Source organism: Danio aesculapii, chromosome 23 (assembly GCF_903798145.1).
Source record: "Danio aesculapii chromosome 23, fDanAes4.1, whole genome shotgun sequence".
NCBI classification, from domain to species: Eukaryota; Metazoa; Chordata; class Actinopteri; order Cypriniformes; family Danionidae; genus Danio; species Danio aesculapii.
Genome location: NC_079457.1, coordinates 32,456,886 through 32,481,538, shown reverse-complemented (window position 1 = coordinate 32,481,538; position 24,653 = coordinate 32,456,886). Strand labels below are relative to the sequence as shown.

Here is a 24,653-nt window from a genome sequence, read left to right as displayed (position 1 = left end):
GTTCACCACCAACAAAAAAAAACAACCTGTTAATAAATTAATACTTCAACCACCCATTTTTATTTACTTACTCACAAATGCTTCCAAACCTGTGCGAGTTTGTTCTTGTTGAACAGAAAAAAAAAGTATTTTGAAAAAAAACTGAAAACTTGTAACCACTGATGTTTGTAGTAATTATTTTTTGTAACATGGACGTCAAGGGTTACAGGTTTTTAGCATTCTTCAGAACATCTCCTTTTTGTTCAACAGAAGAACTTAACAGGTTTGGAACCACTTGAGGGAGAGTAAATAGTGAGTATTTGTTTTCTTCTATTTTTTGGTGAACAATGCCTTTAAGTACTCACCCTCATTTCAATCTCCTGAAACCTACATTTATCTTCAGAACACAAATTAAAATTATTTAGATAAAATCTGAGGCTCTCTCATCCTTCTTAGACAGCAATGGCCCAAGACTCTCAAAGTCCAGAAAAGGAACCAAAAACTTTGTCAAAACATTGCATGTCACTTCAGTTGTTTAACTGTAATTGCACATGGAATGTTTTGACAGTATGTTTGGTCTCGTTTGTGGATGTCTCGGGACCATTGCTCTTTATGGAGGATGAGAGAGCTGTCAGATTTTATCCAAAATGTTTTGTTCTGAAGATTGATTAAAGGTCTCAGGGTGTTAAAATAAGATGTGGGTGAGTAATTATGACAAGATTTTAAAAGTTAAAGACACTGAAATGTTTTATGATGTTTTATTGTTAAATGATGTTGTTTTTATAAAAATTTACATATTGCATTTTGACACTCCTTTAATTCAGTGTTCTACCAAATCTACTGTTCTGTACTTTGCTTAATCTCCTGAAACTGATATTCAGCAATGTTTACATTATTTAAATGTATTTCTATTTTTATTTAAGATTCCAGTGTTTTATGTTTTCATTTGAAACAGTTGTATGTCATTTCTAGAATGTACAAGTAGTTATGTCAGTTATTTGGTTGACATCTTGATGTTTTAATGCACATTTTGCATAATTTGGCTACTTGTATACAGTAGTATTTTTTTAGTTTTTTTTTTTTTGACATTGCTGAAGTTTTATTTTTTTCTATTGATATGGGGATAAGTAATTTTTGTATCTTGCAATAAATATTTATGTTCTGAATCACTCGTTCATTTGCTTTTTCTCATAATGTAACTGAGCATTTACTTATCATTTATAAAGCATTAACTAAGCATAAACAGTCCTCACTTTAGATTAGGTCACAAAATCAATTAACTAAGAATTAGTAAATGCTTAGTAAGTACAGTAATTAATAATGAATTTCAGCATGAATTTGTGTTAATAAAGCATTTATTAACATACAGACTAACTATTACTATATGCCTGAAAAATAAGATCTATTAATGGTCATTTAAATGATTAGTTAATGATTTATTTATGCGTTGTAAATGATCTTAAAAGCCACCAATTACTCTTAAATAAATGGTTTGTAAATCATGCACTACTTCATTAGGTAATGAAAAACTGATCATTAATAAAGTATGAAAATGCAATTAATAACGCATTTGTTAGCACATTATATATGCGCTTGTAACTCAAGAATACAGCATTTGTAGCTGCATTTATAAACTGCTTACTAATGTTTAGTAATGTAGAGTTAATGCTTAACAAATGATGAACTAACTATTAGTTAATGCTTAATAAATGGTTTATAGTGTGTAGTTATTATAAAGTGTTACCGAACACTTTTCCAACTCTGATCCTCGGCGCATGTGGCAGGGCATCCAGGCCATCAGCAACTACAAACCCAGCCAGTCCACCCCCACAGCCACAAATGTCTCCTTCCTGAACGAGCTAAATGACTTTTATGCCCGCTTTGAAAGAGACAATACAGAACCCTACACCAGGAACACTACCTCAACCGACCACTCACCTATCACACTCACCTCCTCAGAAGTCTACACCGCACTGAGTCGGATCAATGTGCGTAAGGCTGCTGGACCAGACGGTATTCCTGGGCGCGTCCTCAAAGCATGTGCAGAACAGCTCGCTGGGGTATTCACAGACATTTTCAACCTGTCGCTTAACCTAGCAACTGTGCCAACATGCTTTAAAACCACCTCTATTGTGCCAGTGCCGAAACACTCCAGCCCAACATGCCTGAATGACTACCGCCCTGTAGCACTCACACCCATCATCATGAAGTGCTTCGAGCGGTTGGTCTTGGCACATCTGAAAGACTCTCTGCCATCCACACTGGACCCACATCAGTTTGCCTACCGTGGCAACAGGAGCACAGAAGATGCCGTCTCCATAGCACTGCACTCTGTCCTCACACACCTGGACAATAAAAACACTTATGCACGAATGCTGTTTGTTGACTCCAGCTCAGCATTCAACACTGTCATACCCTCTAAGTTACTGATCAAACTCAGAGACCTGAATATCGACGCGTCTCTCTGCAACTGGGTTATGGACTTTCTGACTAACAGACCTCAGAATGTTAGATCAGGCCACATCTGCTCCACCACCGTCACACTCAACACTGGTGTACCACAGGGCTGCGTGCTGAGCCCCTTCCTCTACTCCCTTTTTACCATTGACTGTCGGCCTGTGAACAGATCCAACACCATCATCAAATTTGCAGATGACACCACAGTGATTGGTCTAATCAGCAATAATGATGAGACTGCCTACAGGGAGGAGATACAGCATCTGGCCACTTGGTGCAGCGACAATAATCTGCTCCTTAACACCAGCAAGACCAAGGAGCTCATTGTGGACTTCAGGAAGGGACGAACCGGCTCACATGATCCCATCCACATTAATGGGATGGCCGTTGAGCCTGTCTCATCCTTCAAGTTCCTGGGGACCCACATCTCTAAGGACCTTTCCTGGACCACCAACACCTCCAGCCTGGTCAAGAAGGCTCACCAGCGCCTATTTTTCTTAAGGCAACTTAAGAAGAACCAGCTTTCATCAGCTGTCTTGGTGAACTTCTACCGCTGCACAATAGAAAGCATCCTGACCAACTGTATCTCAGTCTGGTATGGAAGCTGCTCTGTTGCTGAGCGTAAGGCACTGCAGCGGGTGGTGAAAACTGCCCAACGCATCACAGGGACTACACTGCCAGCCATAGAGGACATCCAAAATAAACACTGTCTGCGCAGAGCACGCAGTATTCTTTAGGACACCTCTCACCCTGCTTACAGACTGTTTTCTCTCATGCCTTCCGGCAGGCGCTTCAGGCTCCCCTGGACAAAAACCAGCAGACTGAGGAACAGCTTTTTCCCCAGAGCTGTCTCCCTCTTAAACTCTGCCCCTCACTGACTCTTTTGCCCCCCCCAATACACCCCCACACTCCTCTAACTTATACTCCTCACAATCACTGCACTATTTAACATTTGCACATTTAAAGTTTGCACACATTCATTGCACTGATTCATTTACTTGAACTGTACATACCCACAGCACATATACATTTGTAATTATGTCTATCTATCTGCACACTTCTGATTATTAATAGCATCCTGTACATATATTCATTTATTGTAAATCTGTTCATAGCTAATACAACCTGTATATAATGTTCATAGTACATCCATCTGTAAATATCACCATAGTTTTTCTATAACTGCACTTTATAACTTATATGTCACGTGTGGAATAAGAGTACAGTGATGGATCCAAATGCAAGTGAGATATTTAATGGTAACAGTGAAAATAAGCCAACAGGGCTACAAAAAGAGGGTGAGGACACTGGAACTCTGGGGCAGGAACAGAGGGACGAAACGAATACCAGCAGTCACTCTTCTAGTCCTGAGCACAACACAGATACACATAAGCAAACACAACGAACTGACATAGAGACATAGAAACGTAGCCCAGATATAGGCTCAGTAATGAACCTCAGCTGGTGATCAATCAAACAGCTGAGTGCCGTCATAACACGTGACCAAACAAATACACGTGGAAAAACAAACAACACAAACCCATGTGACAAAACAGATACTCCGGAAAGCGCACAAACCTGCAACCGTGACAATACCCCTCCTCTTAAGAGCACCTCCTGGTGCTCCCAGAAGAGCTTACCTGGCGATTGAATTCATCGATAAGAGAGTGATCCAATATGTCCCTAGCCGGAACCCAACTTCTCTCCTCTGGACCGTAACCTTCCCAGTCCACCAAGTACTGAAATCCTCGCCCCCTCCGTCTTGAATCCAGAATGCGCTTAACCGAATAAACGGTCTCCCCATCTACGAGACGCGGCGGGGGAGGGACCGGACTGGGCGGGTTAATGGCCGTATGAAAAACGGGCTTTAATTTGGAAACATGAAACACGGGATGTATTCTCCTGTACGCTGGAGGAAGTTTGAGGCGGACTGCCACCGGACTAATGATTTTGATGACAGTGAATGGGCCAATAAATTTAGGTGCAAGTTTATTACATACGGAACGCAAGGGAATATTCTTGGTTGAAAGCCACACTTTTTGACCGACGACGTAAACGGGAGGCTTAGACCGGTGGCGATCGGCTTTAGCCTTGGTGCGCGCACCCACTTGGAGGAGGGTCTGTCTGGCCCTGTTCCAAGTGCGTCGGCACCTCTGGACAAAGGCGTGAGGGGAGGGGACCGCGACTTCGGATTCCAGACTGGGAAAAACTGGTGGCTGGTAACCTAAACTACACTGAAACGGAGAAAGGCCCGTGGCTGACACTGGCAATGAGTTGTGTGCGTACTCCACCCATGGGAGCTGCTGACTCCAAGAGGTGGGATTCTGGGAAACCAAACAACGTAACATACGCTCGAGATCTTGGTTGGCCCTTTCAGTCTGTCCGTTACTCTGAGGATGGAAACCAGAAGAAAGACTTACAGACGCCCCCAATAAACGACAAAATTCTCTCCAAAATTTAGAGACAAACTGAGGCCCCCTGTCAGAAACCACGTCCGTCGGGAGGCCATGAATGCGAAAGACGTGATTTATGACAGCATCCGCTGTCTCTCTGGCTGAGGGTAATTTGGGCAGAGGGATAAAGTGAGTAGCCTTCGAGAACCGGTCCACCACGGTCAAACAGCCGTATTGCCACCAGATGGCGGGAGACCTGTGACAAAATCTAGCGAAATGTGCGACCAGGGTCTCGAAGGCACTGACAGAGGATGAAGGAGTCCAGCGGGAGGTCGATTAGAAGTCTTAGAAACAGCACAAACAGAACAGGCCAAAACAAACTCACGTATATCCCGTGCCATAGCTGGCCACCAGAATCGCTGTTTAACCAAAAATATAGTACGACTCACCCCAGGATGACAAGCCACTTTGGAGGAATGTCCCCATCAAATGACGTCAGACCAAATCTCCTCCGGCACAAACAAGCGGCTGGGTGGGCATCCGGCCGGGGGCGTTACCCCATCCAGGGCTGTGCGAACCCTGCTCTCGATCTCCCATGTCACCGCAGAAATACAAATCCTCTGAGGAACGTTGGGCTCAAGAGACGTATTGCGCTTGGAAAAATCAAAAAGACGGGATAACGCATCGGGTTTGATGTTCTTAGAACCCGGTCGATAAGAGATGGTAAAGTCGAATCGTCCGAAAAATAATGCCCACCGAGCCTGCCTGGAGCTAAGTCGTTTGGCAGACTTGATGTATTCAAGGTTCTTATGGTCGGTCCAAACGATAAAGGGAACCCCCGAACCCTCCAACCAATGACGCCACTCCTCCAAAGCGAGTTTGACAGCCAACAACTCCCTATTACCAATGTCGTAATTACGTTCTGCGGGAGATAATCGGTGTGAAAAAAATGCGCAAGGATGAATTCTGTCATCCGAGGATGCACGCTGGGACAGGATAGCGCCCACCCCCACCTCTGACGCGTCAACCTCCACCACAAACTGCCGGGAGGGATCAGGAGTCACCAGAATGGGGGCTGAAACAAAGCGGCCCTTTAATTTTGTGAATGCAGCCTGTGCTGCACTCGACCACCTGAAGGAAGTCTTGGAGGAGGTTAAGGACGTCAGAGGGGCGGCAAGCTGGCTGAAATTGCGAATAAAACGCCGGTAAAAATTGGCGAAGCCCAGAAATCTCTGCAGGGCCTTACGAGACTCCGGAATTGGCCAATTCACCACAGCCTGAATCTTCTCTGGATCCATGCGCACCCCCTCGACCGACACAATGTGTCCTAAAAAATGAACAGACTGTGCATGAAACACGCATTTCTCCGCCTTGACAAAAAGCCCATTCTCTAGCAGCCTCTGAAGCACTCGCCTGATGTGCTGCACATGTTCCTGGAGAGAACGGAAAAAAATCAGAATGTCATCCAGGTAGACATAAATAAACTGATCTATCATATCTCGCAACACATCATTGACGAGTGCTTGGAAAACTGCGGGGGCGTTGGAAAGCCCAAAAGGGAGAACACAATATTCAAAATGACCCCTGGGGGTATTAAATGCAGTTTTCCATTCATGACCCTGCTTAATGCGAACCAAATGATATGCGTTGCGGAGATCTAATTTCGTGAAAAAAGAAGCCCCCTGCAGACGCTCGAACGCTGAAGACATCAGCGGCAAAGGATATGTATTCTTCACCAAGATGTTGTTCAGCCCTCGATAATCTATGCAAGGACGAAGAGACCCATCTTTCTTTTTCACGAAAAAGAACCCCGCCCCCGCCGGTGAAGAAGAAGGGCGAATGATCTTAGCCGCTAGAGAATCAGAAATGTATTTCTCCATGGCCTCCCTCTCAGGAATAGAAAGAGAGTATAGTTTGCCTTTAGGCGGAGATGTACCTGGCAATAAATCTATAGCACAGTCATAGGGACGATGAGGAGGCAGAGAAGCAGCCCGAGACTTACTGAACACTCTCTTCAGGTCGAGGTACTCACTGGGCACGTTTGACAGGTCCATGCGCTCCTCCTGAAACACAGAACAAGACACAGCAGAACGAGCAGACGAAAGACAAGACTCATGACAGTTCTCACTCCACGAAAATATAGTATTAAGACTCCAGTTAATGTGAGGCTTATGGAGGATCAGCCAAGGATGACCTAAAACCACTGGTGTGTTAGCACAGTCTGTTAAAAAGAAAGATATATTTTCAACATGATTTCCGGACGTGATCATCTTTATGGGTTTAGTGGAGTGAGTGATAGTGGGAAGGGAAAGTCCGCTGAGGGCGCGTACTGCAATGGGTTGTGAAAGGGTGTTAACCGGAAGTTTAAAACTGAAAGCGAAACTGGAATCAATGAAATTCCCCTCTGCCCCGGAATCAACAAGGGCATGGGTGTTCTGGCTTCTGGAACCCCATGATAAAGTGACGGGCAACAAGGTAGCCGCCGCAGAGGGTTTATCCAGATTAATTTCACCCATCAGTAACCTCTTACCTACTGATGGGTGTTGTCTTTTACTGGACAGGAAACCACACGATGTCCCGTGCCACCACAGTAAAGGCAGAGTCCCTCCTCTCTCCGTCGGCGCTTCTCCTGCACGGACAAGCGGGACCTGCCCACCTGCATCGGTTCCGGGTCAGCGCTTCCCACTTCCGGCGCCGCAGCCAAAACCGGAGGACCAGAGACCGGCTCCAAAAACCTGACCTGCTGCCTGCGATTCTCTCAACGAATCAATCGGGCGTCCACCCGAACCGCCAGATCCACTAACTCGTCCAAGGTCTTTGGAAGATCTGCAGTATAGATCTCGTCCTGAAGACGCTCGGATAGTCCATGCAGGAACATGTCCCACTGCGCCTCCTCGTTCCAGCCGCACTCAGCCGCCAAAGTCCGAAACTCAATAGAGTAGTCCGCCACGCTCCGATTTCCCTGACGGAGTTCAGCGAGGATTCGGGCGGCCTCTCTCCCGGAAGCGGCCCGATCAAACACCTTCTTAAGCTCTTTGGAGAACAGCTCGAAGGTAGAACAGCATGGCAGTTTCTGTTCCCAGGCTGTAGCTCCCCATTGAGCCGCCTTACCCGAAAGGAGAGTGATGACAAAGGCAACCTTAGCCTGCTCCGTGGAGAACAACGACGGTTGCAACGTGATGTACAAGGAACACTTGGAGAGAAAGGACCGGCATAGGTGAGGCTCTCCGGAATAGCAGGTTGGAGGAGGAAGGCGAGGTTCAACAAGGCGATTAGTAGTCATTGGTGCTGGCAACACTACAGGGGCTGGTGCGGTCTCAGCTTGTGCCGCTCCTGTAACCAGCTGTTGGACCTGAGTGGTGAGCAAGGAGACCTGGCCGACCAGAGCCTGAATCGCCTGAGCGGTGGTAGCTAATGCCTCATCCTGCCGGTCAATCCTGGCGTTACGGAGTGAGACGAACTCAGAGATCTGGGATGCACTCGCTGGATCCATGACAAGGTCAGTTCGTTCTGTCACGTGTGAAATAAGAGTACAGAGATGGATCCAAATGCAAGTGAGATATTTAATGGTAACAGTGAAAATAAGCCAACAGGGCTACAAAAAGAGGGTGAGGACACTGGAACTCTGGGGCAGGAACAGAGGGACGAAACGAATACCAGCAGTCACTCTTCTAGTCCTGAGCACAACACAGATACACATAAGCAAACACAACGAACTGACATAGAGACATAGAAACGTAGCCCAGATATAGGCTCAGTAATGAACCTCAGCTGGTGATCAATCAAACAGCTGAGTGCCGTCATAACACGTGACCAAACAAATACACGTGGAAAAACAAACAACACAAACCCATGTGACAAAACAGATACTCCGGAAAGCGCACAAACCTGCAACCGTGACAATATACCTGTATCCTGCACTTGCTGCTATTGCACTGCTGGTTAGACCTAAACTGCATTTCGTTGCCTTGTACTTGTACATGTGTAATGACAATAAAGTTGAATCTAATCTAATCTAATCTAATCTAATCTAATCTAATCTAATCTAATATAGTCAATCAAATGAACTTAAACGATTAAAAACTGCTTCAAACATTTATTTAGGCCCGAAATATTTATTTAAGGGAGTTGTAGTCCATAGCGAAGTGCACTGTGGGTAGTGTAGATCGACACGCATGCTGGATGATGGAATAAAGAGGAATAAAGCTTTATTCGGCTTTGTTTTATGTTCACTCAAGTTATTGCACCCGGGAGCTGTTTTGTACTGTGAACCGGACAACACAAAAATAAGTAAAAGAAGGGCATGCATTAATTACTTTTGTCTGTCTCATCCTTTGCACGGGCGGTATTTCTGCCGCTGGACATTACTGAAGTGGAGAAAGTAACACTAGTTTGATCATGTATAGATATCATTATAACTATATTGTATAAATATTATTATAATTAGGCCTACAACAACCTCAATCAACAACAATCAAAAACCAAATGACATGATATCACAGGCGATTGTCTTCTGAGTGCACCAGACATGAAAGACACTCCTCATAGAGCTTGAGAAGCAGACAGCGGTTACAGTAGGATCTATATCATTTGTAAAATAAAGACTTGCAGGTTAAAGAAACAGCATAGGAGGAGGTTGCCGCGAGCCTTGGTGCAGATGAAAAAAAGTGTATTTGTATATATAGAGGGATATGTTACTAGATAGAATAGACAGAGATAGATTAATCTCTGCAGCTGCTGCCGAAAAGCTGTGCGCTGCAGACGCAGCTGGTGTAAAAAAGGCAAACGCCTGCGTGCTGCTTCTGCTCTCAAGCACTGCTTTCACTTGCAGTGTGAAACAGGCGTAAGGCGTGGATTTTAGCTGCCAGTGGGTGAATGTAAATACAGATGATGGACTTGAAAATACCAATGACTAATGGACTAATGAACCAATGAACCAATGACCAATGAACTATTTTATTGAGCAAAAACTCCAAGAACTGGTGAGGAGATCTCCTAGCTTGTCACACTCTACCTGCTCTTTTCACACACACACACACACACACACACACACACACACACACACACACAAACACACGCACGCACGCACGCACGCACGCACGCACGCACACACACACACACACACACACACGCACACAAACACACACACACATTACCCTCCTCCTCCTCAGAGGACACAACACACACACAAGCCTAGAGCGCCAGTTCAGCTTGCTGGGTGCAATTTAGACAACTCACCTCGAACCTGAGCTGAACTATTTACACACCGTTGCATGTGTGTAGGAACAGCTGACGATTTGTAAAAAAAGCGGCACGTTTCGCGTTTACAGTACACGCGGTTACAAGTAACAAAACACAACTAAATGCATATTTTGCAAGCTAGAGTAAACGAGACGACAATTTTAATCGCATGTACTTACACTTGTGAAATGGAGGAAGAAACTGATCCATGTTGCACTGATCCATGTTCTGACAGTCTTTACTAATTGAACCTTCCTTTAACAAACGGCCGATGAAGTCTTCTTTGTAAGCATGTAGTTTCCAGAAGCACTCAAACTGCTCAAGGCTGGGCTATAATGCTGAGGTTTCATCTTTGGGTAGACTGTCAATAATATCCATCTGCACAGCATGACTTCATTCGACCGGTGTCTGTGTGTGTGTGTGTGTGTGTGTGTGTGTGGCTTTTTTCTGTGTTAGTGGGCGGGCCGCAGGTTTTAAATCTCCTGGGTGTGCGCGCACAACTACTTGTGTTTCGTAGTCGCGTCATCACGAAACACCTAATGACTCGTTATCAAGACGACTCGTTTGAAGCACTGAGTCGACTCTTTTATAGATGAATCAATAGTTTTAAACACTGTACACTTACAGATTTAAGCCTCAGCTGGATATTTCACTTCACTTAGATCTGTGTTACACACTACATGGAAGGGTATTTACAAAAACACATAATATGGGCTCTTTAAATAAAATGTTTTATTCAATTCAAGTAGTCACTTGTACATAATTATTTTCTAGGGTTCAAAATTCATACATATTTTACATTTTTCCCCCACACCTCTGTTGGAATGGGTATGAAGTTGGCATTAAATTTCATTTGAAATGGTATTAAAAGTTCTTAAAAATCTTTGAATTTCTTTTGGAGGATCCCGGGGGTACCCTGTGTTTCAGCAAGCAGGTCGAGGCACACACACAGAGCGCTATGGTAAAGCATGCTAAACTGCATATGCGCATCAATTAAAACATGTTATATGTGAAATAAAGGCTAAAAATGTTTTTAATATGCTTTAAATTATAATGTATTAGCTATTATCCACTAACAAGTAGGATAATAAGCAAAGATGTGCTTTTCAAAAATTTGTTTATATTAGTTAATAAAAAATACTAATGTCCATATTGGCTCTGGTGCATTAAATAATAAATAATAATAATATTAAGATTTTTTAAAAATCACAAAATATAGAAAATGGTATCAAATGTTGATATTTTGTCAAGGTATCATTTCGAAGTTGGAAATTCCAGCATCCTGACAACAGTTACAGTTATTGTAAACATTATTTGTGCATTAAAAGCAATAAGGGTGATTTGATTGAATTTATATTTGACAAATCAAAAAGTTGAGGAATAAAATTCCTTAAACAGCAATTATATCCAGTATCTTATTGAAAGCATATTTACTTTTTATAAGTCAGCTTTTGGAAAACATAAATGAATAAATGTTTTAGGGAAGTTTTTTATATCGTTTGTCATCTTTGTTATGGATGAATTTAGTAATGTGTACAAATAACAATAAGAAAGAAAAATCCTTATGAGTAGTTACTAAATTGTAACTGAATTGACAGTAACAATTTACAGTTTTACAACTTTTTAAACAAACATTCTACTTGCTATAAATGGTAAGATCACATGACACTGAAATCAAGATTAGAATATTTTTAAATTGTCCAATATGAGATTAAATCTGAAATATCCATTTTTCTTTTTGTATGTATTTATTAATTTATTTTTGGCCCACCCGAAATGTCACTTGGCCCACCCTAATGTTCCAAGTGTTCCAAGTTTTCCAAGCCTGACGTGAGGGAGTCAGATTTGTCCTGGGAGTCAGATTTCGATAAAACACCGGCACGGAAAACCCATTTTCAAAGTAGAATATCTGACTTCAGCATTGTTTTTAAGATAAACAAGAATATTCATTTAGCCTGTTATATCCGCAAACATATTATGGTATTTTTATGTTTTAGAAGAGTCAAAAACTTACATACAGCACCTTTAATGATAACAGAAGATTAAGTGGAAGCAAAAGAGACATACAAAAAAAAAAAAAAAATAAAACTAAATAAGCAGACCTTGACATCATTATATCAATATATATATATATATATATATATATATATATATATATATATATATATATATATATATAGATTTAAGTGAACAAACAATTTGTTTTATTAATTTAATAAATATAATATAAAAATAAATAATAATAAATAACATACAAATGTCAAACCTTTTTATACAAAAAACTGCCGGTAAGGAAGCTTAAAATCATCATCATATTAATAATTATTGTTTTATTTATGTATTTAAATATAATATGTATTTATTGTTGTTGTAATTTATTTATTAATTTAATAGGTCAACACGAGACTGCACAAAGTGTGTGTGCGCGTGCGTGTTAATGTGTGTTCGTTCTCGTTTGGTGATGTTGGTTCCTGTGATGAACTGGGTTAACGTTGTCACCAGTGTGTGTGCGAGACTGCAGAAACATGGGGGAAGCGGAGACTGTGCCATCAGACGAAAAACCAGCAGAAACTGGCGTCTGTACAGCCGAAGAATCGATTGTATGGAGTCAGGAAGTCGAAGTGTGTCTTTTTCACGCCATGCTCGGTCACAAACCCGTAGGTAAGATGAATTTATGCTTGAATGATGTGAATTAATAGGCCATTATCTCCATGTATGACTCCACACGTGAAACAATACAGCATCATAAACAGAAACATTTGCTCCGTTTGCCTTTTACGTATTTAAAAATTAATAATATTTTAAATTAAATGATACATATCATACTTCCAAAGACTGATTTACGTTATAATTAATGTACGCGATTTCATTTAAGCTTTACTAAGCTTAATTGAGTCCCAGTCGCTAAATGACAAAGTAACTAACATAACGATATCATGTACAATACATATTTGAGATGTATTATGAACTTTTACATTTTTTTTACACTTTCTTAATGTATTATTAATGTCATTATGGCTGGAGTATAGCGGTTTGTTTGTGGCGTTAGCAAACATTAGCACGTCTGCTAACTAGCCGGCTAGCATCACGGCGAGGCTAACTTTACAATAACACAAAAGGGGTTTTCTGTGCTGTAAGGAGTGTGTATCTGTTTCTCATTTGCAGGGGTGAATCGTCATTTCCACATGATCTGTATTCGTGATAAGTTCAGTCAGAATATCGGCAGACAGGTGTCATCTAAAGTTATCTGGGATCACCTGAGTACTATGTATGACATGCAGGCTCTGGTAAGACTAATGCTTTCATTTTATTTAGTGCAATTCATTCATTCCATGCACTGTACATCAAGATAATTAAATACATTGTACATGGGATCCAAAAGACTAAACTGAAATCAGTATGGAAATTTTGTATTTTGAATTAATTATATAAACTTTATTTAACTTCCCCCCTCATTAATATGCAGTTATGCAGAAAGTGTAATTTGGTAGCACTTTACAATAAAGTCTTTTTTTAAATTAAGGTAAAGTTAGTTTGATATTCACACATTCGGACTTTCCTTTTAATAATATATTTTTAATAATACATTTTCAGAAAACTCTAAATAGAGAAATCATATTAGCAGCCAATGAATAGCAAAGTACAACATTGTTCACAGTCAAATAAACAGTGTTAATGTTATTTTAAAGTCATATTTACATGTCATTTCAGACCGAATATTCAAAGTGTTATGGTAGACACTATAGGCAGCATGTCACAAGTTATCATTGAACAAATGTGCGAATATTAAGCATGTGCCGGTATCACATTTTCATGCTGCGATTAATTGATTGAGCTTTTATCACGGTATACGGTATTATCACGATATTGTAATTTTACTAGAGAAACAGGTAAAAAAACACAAAAAACTTCAGTTTCGTCAACTTAGTAACTTTAATAACTTTTTAATTAACTAAAAGTACTTCAAACATTTAAATACAAACAAATATAAATAAAACAATGCACAATATAAAAGTAAACTTGAGCAATTATATCAAAGTGAATGTGCAAAGGGAAACCGTCTTCGATCAGCAATCGTGGAATGAACTGCCAACTATTCCAGCATGTTTTATGCAGCAGATGCCTTTCCAGCCACAACCCAATATTGGAAATCACCCATACACACTCATTCACACACACTCATACACTACAGTCAATTTAGCTTATTCAATACACTATTCACTCAGCCTATATTCAATAATAAACATAACAAAAACTGCCTGCTAATGCATGGGTAAATCTTCAAAGGGAACAGTGTTACATTTTAACTTCTTTCACCTCATCCTGCTTGCTGTTTCACTATCTAAACAATGAAAACATAATATAAGTCAAATTTGTTTCATTTTGATATTTGATTTACACTGTCTCTTTTGCAGAATATTAGTTTTAATAACCAATAATGGCCATTATAACAGTATAACGTACATTAAATTTAAACGATAAAGGTAAGCAATCAGTCAATGTGCAGAATCAGTGTATGTGGTTACATAAATTAATATATTAGCTTATCTTTGCACTCAGCCAAAACAGTTAACTGAGAACAAGTGATTCAAAAGACATAAGAATTGTTAGATAGAGACAACAAGATGAATTCAATATCACGTTTAACAACTATAGTGAGATGAGATCACCCAGCATATGAACTGTCTGACATGCACTATACTCTCACCTGGGGTTTATGCTTACCCGCTGAACTAGTGGCTGCAGTTCTGGGCAGAGAGTGTGTGGTCACGTGATTTGCGTTTTTAGCCGTGTACTAGAATGAACAGAGAACTTTTCAGAATCGCTAAATGAAACGCCGGTGTATTTCCCGCGATTTCTCTGCGCCTCCCTTGCGTTTCTTCTCTCTGACTTTCGACTATTTTGACAAATACACACAGACGACGCACGCTCACACGGAGTCCAAAATAGGGGTTTGTGATTGGGCCAGCCCAATGTCAATACCGAAAAGAGCCAATGGGCTGCAGAGTGTCACATGGACCGGCCTGGTCTGTCTGTCCGGGAAAAAAAGCATCTACTTTCAGAGAGTCACAGATCACAGCAGCGTCAATCAATAAGGCAGAAAAAAACGATAGGCTTCTAAGCCTTTTATGGGCCGATCAAATCATAAGACGATGATCAGCCCGGCCCAAAAAGTACGTCGGCCCACCGGGAAAGTGCCCGGTCTGCCAGATGGCAAATCCGCCCCTGCGTGTGAGGATTGTGGTGCGGTGGCAGCGGCAGCGCGCACACAGGGCTTCTACATGTGGGGATTGTTTACATCAGAGTGCGCATCAGTTCTGCGCAGCATATACGCAGTGTTTCTTCAAGCGGTTGATGGAAAATAAGCTAAGGCGCGTTCTAAGAATATAAATTCGGATCTATTATTTTTCACGGTATTTTGAAGTGCCGGCGATAACAATATCGTGCATATTCATTACCGTGATTTATCGCATTACCGAATACCGGCACAAGCCTAGCGAATATAAAGCCAAATTCCCGTATTTTTTTTTTGTTATTGAGGGATATGAAGCTATAATATCTGCATAAGTAATGCTTTACAGTAAGATCTCATTATCATAATTAATTTCTCATAACATTAGTTTTAAGCAGTATGTTTAGAAACATTCACTAGGCTTTGTTAATATTAGTTAATTTAAAAAATATACAACTTCTGTTAACAAATACAGCTGCATATTTTGCAAGTACTGATAATGAGATCTTATTACAAAGTATTACCTGTCATTTTAAATTGAATAATAAGTATATATATATATTATTCAATTTAAAATGACAGGTAACACACACACATAGCCGCGCTCACCTCCCTCGTGACAGAGCGCATATGAGATAAATGACGTCAGTACATAATAACCGGTTATGATTATTACTGAATCAATACCGAATTGTCCGTGTCTGCATCGCGGTGCACCGAAGAAACAATTAATTTTGAAACCTCTATTCTACAGCTTGATTTTCTTTTTCTGAAAGCATTTGATTTTCCTTGGCTGTGTTTTGGATCACTGTCTTGCTGAAATGTCCGCTCCGGTTTCATGTTCATCATCCTGATAATGTAGATGTTGGACTGAAACAACTAATGTTAATTTACAATGACAAAGGGCACAGGGTTGCTGAAGTACTACTGAGAGATTTCAGCTGCTGTCTGGGCTTTCACTGCTTTTCTGCACATCCGTTTCTTCATGTGTTCAATACTTTTTCCCCTGCGTCACTTCATTTTATTACACAACTTGTGTTTTCATTACAAATATGGATTTCTTTGATTGTTACCAACGTCAGGGGAAAATTCAAGTCAATGGCACCTTTATAAATATGTTCTTTTAGTTTATTTTGTTTGAATTGAATAAAACATTTTATTTAAATTGTCAGTTATATTTACTACATCAGCAACAGCGTAACACACATTTCATTTTTAATAAACAAATAAATTTGAACTTTGTGTTGAACACTATAGCCTTCGCAGCTGCATTGGCTGCAATTTTTTCACCCAGACTCTCAAGTCCTGTCAACTTCTGCTTGTGGCTTTTTCTCAACGCATATGCCATAGAGTTGGTGTTGAGCCACAGAAAGATAGGATGTTCCTTGGCTGTGGTGGCAATGCTTCTAATGTAAAAATTAGAGTTGTGAACCTACACTGGTTTCACGGTTGGGTTCGGTTATGATTATCATGACATCAATTTGGTTCAATTTGATATCACGGTGCATGCACAGTTTTATAATGTGGGGGGGGGGGGGGGGGGGGGTTTGGGGGGTCTGGGCTGTATAAACACACACACACCTGTAACAAGTCTTAATAAACACACACACAGTTACTAAACACCAAGCAAGCGACACACAACATTACGCTCTCTCTCATTCACACACACACACACACACACGCGCGCGATTTACCGACCGCTTCCGTGCTATATTTGGAAATGTATTCCTGCGGCGCAAAAAATCTGGTCGGGTCCCGCAGCTCCCACGGGAATGCAGACCTCTATCCAGAAGTATCGCTGTAACAGCCAAGAGGAGAGGAAAAAAGTCACGCCAGCAGGTCAAATGGGCCACAGTGAGAGAGATAGTTAGTTTACTTTCATTCTCTCAATCGCAGTGAAATAGGAGCTTCTGCTGTAAGTGTCAGTGAAAGACTGTCCAGAAAACATATGCAGTGAAATTGAGCACATTTTCTGCGTTTTTAGGTTGTTGGAGTGTTGTTAATACTCACGCTCACCTCCCGTGCATAGTAAGCTACGGCAAAGCACTTTCTGCTTCGACGTGGAGTGCGAGATGCACTCAACGTTACGCTGCATGAATTTTTTTCATTAACCGAAATCCAAGACTTTGTATACCAAATTCAAGGCTATTAAGGCCTTAATTTGAGATTATCAAATTTAAGACCTTTTCAATGCTTTTAAGACCCCGCGGGTACTCTGACAAGTTTAACTCGAGTCTCAGATATATTAGTATAAGTTTCTGATGGCATGATAACCTTGGATAAAAATCTCACAGTATTGCAATTACTGCTCTAAAATAAGTTGTTTTTAAAGTTGTTTTTATTTTATTTTAGGAAACATTTATAATATTTTGTGTGTTCATTAGTTTCAAAAACACAGATTTCTTTACAAAACATAAAAAACACATAAAAAAAAACTCTTACATACACCTTAGGAACGGTTTAACATAAAATTTTTGCGGTTTTAAAACCTTGATGTTTTTATTTTTTTAATTTTTTTTTATTTTTTATTTTTTCCTAAACCGTGGTAAACCTTGAAACTGGTTGTCGTCCCATGCCTATCACACAATCCATGTCAATTGTCTACTTATTTATTTGTTTGCTGCAATTATTTTGTCCAACATGCAACTCTGCAATATCACTCAAAGTTAACCAGCAAATATAATTTTGTTGCCACAGCATGAATCAGAAATACTTCCATTTCCAAACACCGAAAAGAGCTTTGTGCTTCCAGAAGAGATCATACAGGACGTCAAGGAAGGTGGGCTTCTCTTAGTTTTCAGTGTTTTAACTCCCAGCTGATATATTTGGTTCTAGTGATCATTCAAATCTTGTTGTAGGTAAAGTGGGATCTGAAGATGACGTGAAGGAGGAGTTCAAAGAAGAGAGTGACCCTCCTGCAACCCACGAAGAAGGTTCTCCTCTCCTTCACTCTCTTTATTCTCTCATCTACTCACATCTACTGATCTACTCTTTTTTTTTTTTTTCTTGCCCTCTTTCTCTCTCTCTCTTTTCTTTTTGACGTAAACCGTCTATTAAAATCTGCGTCATTGCATCCCTACTACTTTTTTTTTCTGGATCGTTCTCTCGTTGGCGTGAAGCTCAGCGTAGCTCACACTGGTCATTTCTGTCTCATTTTCAAAGGTCTGGGTCCCAGTATGGCTGGCCAGGATTTTGCGAGGTATGGACAGAAGAAAACGTTTCGCTCTGTTCCAAAACTCCAGCTTGAGCTCAGTACAGGCCAGCTCATTACCAGAGACCCCTGTAGACAGCCTTCAGAGACCTCTGACCATGTGCGTCTTTCTCTCCGTCTTTCTCTCGCTGTCCTCCTTTCTCTTTCTCCTTTGTCTTTTTTTATGTGCACCCTAATCTATTCTCTGTGTGTGTGGTGGGAAGCATGTTGGCATGTTTTGACTGGTTTGTTAAGCAACAGCTTTATGTGATGATGTTTTAAAATGGTTCACCAGTTTTTCAAAAATGTAGCAAGGTCGAGGGGAATAGCACACATGGCTTTGACCTTCAGCTTGAAACTTTACAGTAGAACGTGATTATTCATTTTGTAAACACATAATTTTAGGCATCAAATGTATCAGAGATGCAAGTTCTGTTCCAAAACCTATTTTAACCCCATGCTTTAAGACAGGGGTATCAAACTCAGTTCCTGGAAGGCCGTGGCTCTGCACAGATTAGTTCCAACCCTGGTCCAACACACTTACCTTGAGGTTTCAAACAAGCCTGAAGGTCTCAATAAGTTTGATCAGATGTGTTTATTTAGGGTTGGAACTAAACTATGCAGAGCTGCGGCCCTCCAGGAACTAAGTTTTACACCTGTGCTTTAAACAATTTTTTTCTTCTTTTGAACACAAAACAAGATATTCTGAAAAGTGCAGGAAAAAAACAGCCTTTTACATACATTTTCCATAGTAGCAGCAAACAATTTTTTCCCCAACATTCTTGAGTATATCTTCCTTTGGGTGAACTATGCCTTTAATATTTGCGTAGACCTGCATTTTCCTGAAAAGTAGGTCTCAACTGATTGTGTTGCATTGCGTCAAAATTACGTTGTTAAAGATTTAAGACACCCTGGAGTACTTTTTTTTTTTTTTTTTTAATTGAACAAATTTGTGTGTGTTGAGCATAATTTAAGACAAAGTTAGCTCATATCAGCTTTAATTGAGGAGAAAACCGGATAATTTTGAGCTTTTGTCAGCTAATTTCATCTTCTGAGTTTAAAATAATTTTTGTGGCAGGATCAAAATCGGTGACGTAGCGCAAATCTGCTAGTGAAGTGATGACGCTTCGATTTTTCATTATTATTCATTGCGGAGTTTTCTTATTCTATAAGAAGACCCTGCTTCTTAATTATTCATGTGAGCACGTGCTTTCCGAAGGCAAGGCAGACGTGCGAAGCTGTGAGACAAAATTACTGAGGGAGTCCGCATCTGCGCACGATACAGCTTGTATGTGTTGTTTCCATGATCCACGGGGTTTGTTGCATGTTTTTCCCTGCGATGCTGTCAGGACCGATACAGCAACGCTGTTGGTTTGCAGCTAGCATTTTTGTCAGGAGAGCTGTATGAGAATTGGAGAATAGAGGACTGTCCTTTATCAGTTCAGTTCGTCACTATTCAGACACCGTCTATATCCATACAAGTGCCCCTCTTTTCCCCTGCTCTGCCAGCCACTCCCACTTCTCCCTCTGCTCGCAGTGCTCCACGCCGATCATAAAGCATTTTTTGAAAAAATTCTGAGGTAGACTTGAACCGAAAGAGGGGGGTTTCATGACCCTTTAAGAAGAAAAAAGAAATGCAGAGAAGTCATGTTTGTATTTGAGTTCTTTTATTTCTACCTTTTATTGGTTTGGTTTATTTGGATTGGACCAACTTTTTTTTCACACCACACTGCTCTGGTCCAAACCAGTTGAAACAAACCAAAATGCAGTCATGTGACACTTTCACTTGTTGGCCAGGTTTGTCATCAAACACATTTTCTAAACTGCTTTTTGACTAGTTAGAATTAACGCACAAGTAATCCTACCCAACTCCCGAAAATATATTATGTAATTTGTGTGCATCACTTCATACAAACTATACATTTTGGGAATTAAGCACGGATGCAGCTTGAAAACAATGTTTTAATGCACTGCAAATGGCGAAAGTCACAAGTCACTTTAGAAGTTTGTCTGCAAGGTACCAGCTGTCCTTAAAACAAATACTTGCCCTCATCTCTTAATGCATAGCATAGCTAAACACAAAAGCTGGTTTAGCACAAAAATACGGAGTAATTTTTGCAAGTTGAGTTCGGATCGAGTTCTCACCACAAACAAACGGCTCCAGTGTTTGATCCACATTTGAACTACATTAGGTGCACTGTTCAAATTCATGCAGTGATGCAATCAAACACTTTGCCCAACAGATCCACCACTTTTGACGCTCATAAATTATCATAAAAGTCCTCGTGCTGCAGGTATTAGGAGGTTTGGGATTAGAGCACCAATCGAATACCTGCTACATCCTCTGTCCTAACTTCATAGATTTTAAAATATTGTAGAACTCATATGAGTAAAGACATAACATTTCACATAAAAAATATTTAATTGGGTGGAACTGCCTAGGGCTACTTTTTAAATTGTGTGAAAGGATTGTGTTATTAAATAAGTTTTTTCCATGGATCAGTATGGTTCAGTACAGTTTGCATTTATTTCAGTTTCCACTGTCAGATGTTTTACACATGTTTTACTATAGCATTTAGACCTAGGGCACTGCCATATTGGAATGTTGCTGTGTCTGACGTCATGGGGTTGGTTCTGTTCCCTTAGCTGAACAGATATAGTAGAAGTAAAGGACTGAACATGGAGACTTTAAAGCCTAATTTAACCTAATGCGCGAAGTTGTGGATGTGGAGCACAAGCATCAGGTGTGTGTCTAATATAAAAATATATTTATATTTTTCTTTTTTTTTTCCTTTTAATTACTGAGCATTTGATACGCTTTGGTCCACTCTCTGTATTAAATGAGTACTGATTTATACTTCTCCGTCAATGAGCAATGTTTGAACAACTTGTACATTAAGGTTGAGTTCAGAAAAATAACAAAACACCAGCGAAGAAACTCGACACAGAGAAACATAACCTATTGCCAGCTAGCGTTTCTAAAGTGTCATTGCAGAGCTACAGAATAAGCGTGCAGAAGTATAAATGCACGGCTACGCATGCACATCGCATGTGCCCTGGGTCACGCCGATCACTTGACGCAGAAGTATAAACCAGGCTTAAGGAGTAAGGACTGGTGGAAGAGTGTTATGGAATTTAATAACGCACGCTAAATGGAAAGAAAAAACTTATGTATTTCACGATGTGTGTGTGTGTGCGCGCGGTCCATTATTGACAGCCATGTGTGTTGATCTTGTCGGAAAATATGGGAAAGTCCTACATGACAGTAATAGTTTGATTGCGGTGTTTACTTCAATAATGCCACTGATATATGCATTGTGCACATCTTAAGTCCATTTCTGTTCAGTTATGAGTTTAGTGGGATTAAGGTAATCAAAAATCGCTGTTTACATGGTGACTCTTATGTATGTATGAAGGACATAAAAACCTGCCGTGTGAAAATCTTAGTTTGGTTTGAACACAAAAAGAGGTGAGGGGCTGTAGTAGTGAAAAGTGAAAGTACCCACTCCACAAATTAGGCTTTACAGTCTCCGTGTTTAGTCCTTTACTTCCACTGTATCTGTTCAGCTGAGGGAACAGAACCAACCCCATGATGTCATTCATGGCAATATTCCAAGATGGCAGTGCCCTAGGTCTAAATGCTATAGTAAAATATGCCGTTTTCTGCTAAATGGTTACATTATTCGAGTTTGTTATATATATTTCCATTAAAGTGGATTCCAATGTACAAAATAATGTAAACTTAACTGAGTGCTTAATTTCCCCTTCAAAAAATATTTAATTAATGCTTGTTTTCCACTTTTTTTTCTTCTCTGTTTGCCATGGGTTTGATCTGCCAGTATCTGCGAGTGAAACATTGTGATCAAATGTTTTAAAATAAACGTTTAAAAGAGATGGTTCACCAAAAAATGATTTTAAAAAATGTATTCACCCTAAAGTGGTTTTAAACATTTAGGAGTGTTTTGTTTGTTTGTTTTGAACACCAAAAAAATTATGTTGAAAATGTTGGAAACCAGTGAACATTAATTTCCGTAGTATTTAGTTTTCCTACTATGAATGTCAGTGGCTATGGGTTTTCCAACATTCTTCAAAATATCTTCTTTTGTGTTCAACAGAGACATGTTTAGAAATAGTGTTGAGTGAGTAAATGATAGAATTGTCCCTTTTGAGAGATTATTATTAAGCACGTTTTTAAGGTCATGTTACTAATCGCTTGTGTTCTTTGTTTTCTCTCTCCTTCTCCCTTCGTCAGGCAGCAATTCCTCCGTGAAGACGTCGGAGAGGTCGAGCAGCGGGCGAGAGAAAGAGAGAGAGCGGGCCGAGAAGGGGGGCTCAGGTGAGTCGGGTGGCGGGACGAAGGAATCGGCCGGGGAAAAAAGGAAGAGGAGCCGAGCCGTGGAGAAGGTGATGAACTCCAGCAACCCCTCCAGTCCCGGAGGAGCCAAACGCCGCAGGACGTAACTGCAGCAGGCTGCACGAGGACACGGGACATCAGACGGGGAATAAAAAAAGACTGACAGACAGAGAAAGGTGTAGCTGATATTGGGCACACTAGAGCCGATGTGAAGGTGAAATGTGTGTGCACGTTTTCTGCAGTCAGGTTCACTAAGAGACGTTCTTGTGCTTGGAGAGTTCTGAGCTGTTCACAGACAGAGACGGCAGAAATATAGAGGAAGGAAAGTCTTTGCTGGTTGTGTAAGATCAGACTAGACTAATGGGAAAAGTAAGTAATATGCTTTCCTACACTGAGTTTGAGACAACACTGCAACCTTTTTTGTTTTTTAAGTGAAAACTGGGGATTTTAAGTGGTAGCTCTATTTTATTTGTATCCGAGCCAGCATTCTTGAAACGGGCCAGAGGATCAACTAGTTTGTCGTGTGATTTTATTAAGACCTATACTGCAAATAAGCTGAGCTTGGTGCCCATTATTAACTGTAACTATTAGACGGTCATTGAGCAAACGTTTAGGAAATGGTAAAGATTTTTTTTCACTGTTTCTGGGTCAATGCTTGTTTGAATTATTGGACCGGTTGTGTACCGAATATATCAGGAGTTAAACCCTGATTAAACAATCCTTAAGAACAATACTGGACTGATTTGATTTTATTATGTATATATACACATGGTTTCCGCTGCATTCATTCTTCCATGGCGGGCGCCACACCAAAATTATTTTTAGCCTCAGCTACATTACACAGGGATGTGATTCTTTCTTATAAATACAAATTTCTGTATTTTCCGAGCTCAATGGAGTGACCTCGATGATTTGCACAAATCCAACGTTTTTTTTTGTTTTGGAGGGGTTATCGTGAGGTTCATCGTCATCAACGCAGATGACCTTACGGTTTGCCCCTTCAGTGTTCCTCATTGTGCACAATAAGGAGCGGCAACTGCTTAATTCCGGATATCTCTCAGGGATGTAATTGTAGACCTACATAGGCTGTTGTGTATACTGATATTATGTAGTCTTATAATGTGCGCGTATGAGGAAGCCGCTAATCATGAAATTGTTTTAAATGCATGCGCGGCTGTGCACACTTCTTCCACTCTCTCAATGGCATGTCACGACCACGTGCGCTCTATGTACATTATAAGTAAAGCCAGGGCGCACATTTGTTATTATCCTCTGCGCATCATTGTTTCTTGTGTCATTTATTAAGTGCTACAGCCAGGCACGTCAAATGTATTAGCTGAAAGTTTAGATGATAGGCTATTACAAATTTATAAAAATATATTTTATAATTTATTAAAACTATTAAAGCTTTTTTTAATTGGCACTACGCTGAAGGAAAGTGAAAGTAAATTAGGCTACTCAATTTAACCGGACTTACTTGAATTTTAGACATAAGGATTCAAGGACTGGAAAGTACTTAAAAACAAACATAGGTTCTTGAAAATGACTGAAGCTATGGTTTTGAGTTTATAGTGTTATTTCAACAACTGTACTGTGCTGCTTTCAAAAAAAAAAAAAAAAAAAAAAACTAAGAAATTCATAATTTAAAAAGCTTACTTTTAAATTTTATACCAGAACTGACAAATGATGCATTTATTCAATATTTCAGAAACCACATTTAAATGTTACCACTATTGAATTTGACTAATTGGATTGAAGTTCTCTTTCTGACTGTTTAAAATGGGCGACATTTTTTAATGTGAATAT

At 40.3% G+C, this 24,653-nt stretch overlaps 1 protein-coding gene across 2 annotated transcripts; it reads left to right on the top strand.

Annotated features, from left to right (window-relative positions):
- Positions 1-12,539: 12,539 nt before the first annotated feature.
- On the top strand, positions 12,540-23,578 carry mrgbp (MRG/MORF4L binding protein). Of its 2 annotated transcripts, XM_056450007.1 has the most exons (6): positions 12,540-12,731; positions 13,236-13,357; positions 18,001-18,082; positions 18,162-18,236; positions 18,466-18,614; positions 22,746-22,853. In XM_056450007.1, the coding sequence occupies exons 1-6, from the start codon at positions 12,596-12,598 to the stop codon at positions 22,761-22,763; spliced, it is 582 nt and encodes a 193-aa protein (XP_056305982.1). In that variant the 5' UTR covers positions 12,540-12,595; the 3' UTR covers positions 22,764-22,853. The 2 variants fall into 2 exon arrangements, with proteins under 2 accessions (XP_056305982.1, XP_056305981.1); XM_056450006.1 differs by lacking the exon at positions 18,466-18,614 and having other exon boundaries at positions 12,546-12,731; positions 22,746-23,578.
- Positions 23,579-24,653: the final 1,075 nt, after the last annotated feature.

Excerpts from the sequence above, each read along its gene's own strand:
- mrgbp (XM_056450006.1), top strand. The coding sequence starts at position 12,596 with ATGGGGGAAGCGGAGACTGTGCCATCAGACGAAAAACCAGCAGAAACT. Across the intron at positions 12,732-13,235 it reads GCTCGGTCACAAACCCGTAG|GGGTGAATCGTCATTTCCAC; the intron begins GTAAGATGAATT and ends TCTCATTTGCAG. Across the intron at positions 18,083-18,161 it reads CATACAGGACGTCAAGGAAG|GTAAAGTGGGATCTGAAGAT; the intron begins GTGGGCTTCTCT and ends ATCTTGTTGTAG.